The sequence below is a fragment of the Myotis lucifugus genome, unplaced genomic scaffold, assembly GCF_000147115.1.
Source record: "Myotis lucifugus unplaced genomic scaffold, Myoluc2.0 scaffold_10307, whole genome shotgun sequence".
Taxonomy (NCBI): Eukaryota; Metazoa; Chordata; class Mammalia; order Chiroptera; family Vespertilionidae; genus Myotis; species Myotis lucifugus.
Window position 1 is genome coordinate 1 of NW_005881355.1, and position 5,836 is coordinate 5,836.

Consider the following 5,836-nt stretch of genomic DNA (forward strand, 5'->3'; position numbering starts at 1 on the left):
GGGATAGAGGGGCCTACTCCAAACTATTCTCATCTCCGACCCTTGTGGCTCTCTTCTCCCAGACCAAGCAGTGCCTAAACTTTATGTTTTCCTCTGTTAGCATGTGACAGTGGAGGAATTTTACGTGTTCTCCATTAATACCCTGCACCTTCCTTGTTGCCGGATTGGTGCGCTGGAGGGGAGTTGGGGGCGATGTCAGGGACAGGGGGCGGGGGAGCTCAGTCAGAGGAGTGGCCTGAGGACACCTGCTTTTTGAGAAATTACTGGGGCGGGGCCAGAGAGGAGGTTAGGGAGCCGCAGGGGGCCACCAGGGAAGCAGGCTGCAGGGGTGAGGGGCCCGGCTGATGGGGAGCCAGCCCTGTGAGATGGGGGAGGAGCCAGGGCTGGGGAGGGCCGTGGGCGAGTGTGAGGGAGGGAGGTGCGGCAGGGCCCGGCCCGCATCACAGCCCGCAAGGGCGCGTGAGCCCCAAGTCTCAGAGGAAGGCTCTGGGGAATGAGACACCCCACTCCTCCCTGCACTGCTGCCGAGCGTGACAACCTCCCGCAGGCGCCGGGAGACCCCTGGGCAGGTGGTCACCGAGGCCCGGCAGTGACTGGCCAGCCCCCCGAGCGGCCCCTGGACACACAGCAGCCCCACGGCACGGGCGGCCTTACCTCGCCGTCAGCTCTGCCAATCGGGGAGTCCAGGATAAAGTCAGGAGGGGCGATCACGTCGGCCAGGGCGACCGCGTCGTCTTTCAGCTGTTGGAAGACAAAGGCCACACGCTTGGCAAGGCCCCACGTCTCCATGGCGACCGCGGAGGAACAGAGCCCTGGAGTTTGTTGCTGGACCACTAGCAACGGTAACCCTAGCGCGAGGCCGATTCCCAGGGGGACCTCGCGGACGGGGTCCCTGGGCCGGCCTCGGAATGGTTTCACCAGGCACGCTCCACGCACGACTCCAACCTTCTATGCGTAAAAGTGACGACCGTAGCGCGTCACCTGGTGCGCCTCTGGCCCTGACCCACCTGGGCAGCGGCCGTTCCCGGGCAGGGAAGGCGCCAGGGGCGCCAGGAGAGGCATTTCCGTGCCCCTGTGGGCGCTCCCAGGCCCACGGCCAGCGGTGGCCCCCGTCCTGCCCTACGCGTTAGTCTTCAGTGTGGAATTTATAGGAGACGCCCAAGAATTTTCTTGAAATGCAAAAACACATTTCCCCCTTATAACCCTTGTAAGATGTCACAGCTGTGCTAGAAGCTGGGCGGGCCCCCCCGAGCATCTAAAACAAGCGGTTAGCACCGAGCAACAAGGCCCGCGGCACAGCCCAGGGCAGTCCCCACGGGCGGACGCCGGCCTCCAGCACACGCTCTCTGTCCCAGGCCCGCACACCCCGACCTGCGGTCACAGATGAACCTGGACCCCGCAGGGTGGGGGAGGCAGGGGCTGCGTTATTATACCTGCGACCTCAGGCCTCAGCCACAGAGGGAGCGGTGCGTGGTAGCGCCAGGGGACAACGGCTGTGACGTTACAAACGGCAGCTCAAACCTACACCCCAGAGGACCAGGCCTCGGGTCACTGTCTCCCTGTGGGAAGCGGCGGGGCTGTGGGGCTGCCCCTGCCAGGAGCAGGGAGCCGGCTGGTGCTACGGAACCCACCGTCAGGCTCAGGACGGCCAGATGTCCGCGGGGGCTGGCCAGCCCTGACCGCGCTGCCGGGAGAACGCACGGCCCAGCCGCCTCGGGGCGTCTGGCGACCCCACGTGGGGCCAGGGCTCAGCGCCGGGCAGCTGCGAGGCCTGTGTGGCGGCCACAGCGCGTGGGGCGCTCTCACTGTACATTAATTAGAGTGAAAGAAAGTTAAGCTCGGCCACTGGCCGCACTGCCACGGCCGACACCCCAGTCAGAGGTGACCGGGCGGGACCCTGTGGGACGCTCCACTGGACAGAGCGCCATGGGCCAAGGAGGGGCTCGGCCACCTGAGTCCGTGCCACGAAATGAGCTTGGGCTGCAGGCTGGGAGCCTTGAGGTGCTCGGGGAAGAAGTAACGACTGTGGTGAAAGGGCTGAACGTGCCGATTCTGAGGCCGTCCCGCTAATCCCTCTCCCTGAAGTTTCGGGCTGGGGCAGAGTTTCCGGTAACTTCCCTGCTCTGCTGACGGCCGTGTGCACGAGGCGGAGCCCGGGAGCGGAGGTGAGAGTGGAGAGCGTGGGTGCAGAGGGGCACACGGGAGCACGCGTGACAGGTGACACAGGGGCCGCGGGAACGTGGAGGGCCTCCCACTCACCTGGGAACACAGCTCCAGGATGGCGCCCTCCAGCATCTTCCCTGCTTGCTCCCCGGAAAAGTAGCCGCCTGCAAGCACAGCGCTGGTCACCGGGGCTGGGAGCCAAGTCCTCGGCCGCCCCCCCAGGTAGGCTCCCTCCCACAGCTTTCCGATCAGCCCTCTCCGTGAAACCGCATCACCGCCCCGCCCCAGCCGGCCTAGCGGTGACCCCTTGGCAGGACGCGGCCTCACGGAGCACCGCCAGGCGGCCAGGCCAGGGGCGGGGCTGCGGGAGGGAGCAAGGGCCTCAAGAGGCAGGCCTGGCCGGGCCTGAGGCGGTGGGCGGTCTGCGGGCGCCCAGGGCAGAGGGGCTCCCTCTGAAGGCTGAGAGGAGACTGGGGAGAGGGAAGCGTGGATGGTGCTGGGACCCCAGGACAGGCGTGCGGGGAGCACGGGGCTGAGGGCTGGCAGGGCCGCTGCAGAGCGGTGGCCTGGGGCCAGGGGCCATCTGGGGACAGGATGCCCCCCACCTCCTCAGCCTCCTGGCCCCAGCGGCTCGGCTGCGCTGACAGGCGAGGCGGCAGCCTATGCACTGGGACGCATTGGCTGCGGCGCCTGCCTGTTTGGTTTTGCTATGAAATCTGTGTGGGCCTAGAGCTGGCGTTTCTCAGGGAGAGGTCTCCGCCCTGCGCCTGTCCGCCCTGTGCCTGCCCTGCGCCTGCCCGCCCTGTGCCTGCCCTGCGCCCGCACGCCCTCCAGCCCACCTCACTGCCCGCACCCTCACCGCCTCCCAGGGCAACAGCAGCCCCAGGGCAGCAGGGGCTCTTGGCAGGGGTGGGGGGGGGAGGGAAGCGTACTCCTCATTAGGCCCAGACACACACAGGCACCAGCAGAGCCGCAGGCTGTGCAGCATGAGCGTGGCATGGGGGCGATTAGGAAAACATGTCTAAAGAGCTCCGTAGGGCGCGATTGGGAACAGCTGAGAAACGCAGGCCGCCGGTTCCCACGGGCTCCCTGCACCCCTCCCCCGGGAAGCCCCCGGCGCCAGCTCTGCCCTCGTGCTTCCCGCTGTGGCCCCGGCTCTCAGCACGGGATGTGTCTGTCACCCAACCCGGACGGCAGCCGCTGAGACAGCGAGGGCGCCCAGCTCCGGCGGCCTCACCGCGGTACAGCAGGGCCGTGTGCTGGCTCAGGGACCACAGGCCGTAGAGGGCGCTGAGCCGCCGGAGCACGGTCCGCAGCGGGGGCGGCACGTCGGGCTGGTGCGTGTGCTCGTGGAACCTGCGCACCACGGTGAGCTCCAGGAAGGCCAGCGCCAGCGAGCGGCAGCAGTAAACCTGCAAGAAAGGCGCCGTCGCCGGTGAGCCCGGTTGGGACATCCCGGCCCCTCGGTGAGCCCGGCTGGGACTTCCCGGCCCCTCGGTGAGCCCGGCTGGGACCTCCCGGCCCCTCGGTGAGCCCCGCTGGGACCTCCCGGCCCCTCGGCCGCGCCCACGGCGAGGCCGCACAGATCACAGCCGCGGACCCGGTGTCCGGCTGTCTCACAGCACGGCTCCTGCAGCCGGCTTCCCAGGACACGGGGACCCGGGACAGTGCCCAGTGTGAGGCCCTGGACGTGCCCACCGAGGCCTGGGGGAGGGTGATCATGACTGAGCAGCGGTGCGACCCCACCTGAGCCCCCACCTGTGGCTCCGCAGGTCGGGACGCGGCTGTGCCCCGGCCCCTCCAGGAGTCTGAGGCCCGTGCAACCCAAGGGCCCCCTCTGTAACCCCAGCTCAGGCCAATGGACGGCACCAGCGGGCACTTTAAACACGAGGCCCCAGTCTCTTCCACAGCCCAGCAGGGGCACCATCCCCACAGCAGACCCAGGCAACGGCCCGAGGGCCCGGGCTGGAGGGCTGGCCCCTCCCTGGGGACCGGCAGCACAGGCGTTAGGGTGAGTGATAAACTAAGCCGTTTGGAAGACACACACACCTGGGAGTTATTTCTCGCTTCAAAGTCACTGCTTCCGGACCTCTTCTCCTGAGTTAGTTTCTGGTGACTCTCTCGGAGCAGGTAGCAGACCAGCCACTCGTATGCCGCCAGCGGGACTTGGGATGGAAACAGGAAAAAGTGACCACAGAGCGCCCAGCAGGTGTCCAGTACTCGAGTAACAGAGCATCTAGCAGGTGCCCAGTACTCGAGTAACAGAGCACCCAGCAGGTGTCCAGTACTCGAGTAACAGAGCGCCCAGCAGGTGTCCGGTACTCGAGTAACAGAGCGCCCAGCAGGTGTCCAGTACTCGAGTAACAGAGCATCTAGCAGGTGCCCAGTACTCGAGTAACAGAGCATCTAGCAGGTGTCCGGTACTCGAGTAACAGAGCGCCCAGCAGGTGCCCAGTACTCGAGTAACAGAGCATCTAGCAGGTGTCCAGTACTCGAGTAACAGAGCATCTAGCAGGTGTCCGGTACTCGAGTAACAGAGCGCCCAGCAGGTGCCCAGTACTCGAGTAACAGAGCATCTAGCAGGTGCCCAGTACTCGAGTAACAGAGCACCCAGCAGGTGTCCAGTACTCGAGTAACAGAGCATCTAGCAGGTGTCCGGTACTCGAGTAACAGAGCACCCAGCAGGTGTCCAGTACTCGAGTAACAGAGCGCCCAGCAGGTGTCCGGTACTCGAGTAACAGAGCGCCCAGCAGGTGTCCGGTACTCGAGTAACAGAGCGCCCAGCAGGTGTCGGGTACTCGAGTAACAGAGCATCTAGCAGGTGTGAGCACCTTGCATGTATTGATGGGTGGGTGAGGTGGGTCCAGTATGCAAACAGGGAAACTGAGGCACAGGGCGGGGACTGTCCAAGGGCCCCCGCTGGGTGGTGGCCGGGACAGGCCCAGGTGAGGGTGTTTCCTGGCTCTGCCAAGAAGCCATCCCCCTTCCACACTATCCTGGCAGCCACCCTCCCGTGGCCGCCGCTCTGTGCCGGCGACACTGCGGCCGGTGTCACGTGCCTGGCGCGGATGGATGGGGCGCGTGCCCTCAGCGTCACGGGCACTGGCCCGGACGTCGGGACAACTCCCCGGCACAGGGTGGGCTGCGGCTGACGTTCCACCCGGCGCTTCCTGCCGACCGGGCGCGTTCCGGAACCCGGGACCCTCAGAGCACCTGCCCACGAAACGTCACTCCCTCCACGGAGGACCTGGTGGGGAGCACACGTGGGAGGTGTGGCCGGCCACACGGCTCCGAGTCTTTGTAAATAGTTGAGGGTCTCATCCTGGATTGGGGGGCCCTGCGCCCACAGAGTGTCCTTCCACGGGGACGGCCGAGGAGGCAGACACAGGGCGGGGGCCAGGTGGCGATGGAGGCTGACCGGCCCAATGCGGCCACGAGCCCCGAACTCCGGGAGCCACCGGAGACAAGAGACAAGGGGGACCTGCCCCAGCCTCCGAGGGGCCCCACCCAGGCCTGGCCAGGGCTTCCCGTCTTCACACCGTTTGTGGGGCTTTGTCACGGCCGCCCAGGACGCTGACACCACGGGTGGCCCAGGGCACGTGCCGGAGCCTTCGGCTGCCCTGCAGGACGACCCTGAAAACCTCGGCGACGCTGGACACCCACGCGGACACGA

The 5,836-nt window shown here is 66.6% G+C and overlaps 1 protein-coding gene across 1 annotated transcript; it reads right to left on the reverse strand.

Moving 5' to 3' along the window:
- Window positions 1-654: 654 nt before the first annotated feature.
- On the reverse strand, window positions 655-4,569 carry LOC106696142 (peroxisomal acyl-coenzyme A oxidase 3-like; the record flags this gene model as incomplete). The annotated part of the gene is made up of 4 exons (XM_014451247.2): window positions 4,213-4,569; window positions 3,401-3,575; window positions 2,260-2,327; window positions 655-741 (listed from the first exon to the last, which is right to left on the reverse strand). Coding segments are annotated over exons 1-4 (687 nt in total), but the record flags the coding sequence as incomplete, so codon positions are not given.
- Between the last annotated feature and the right edge of the window lie 1,267 nt (window positions 4,570-5,836).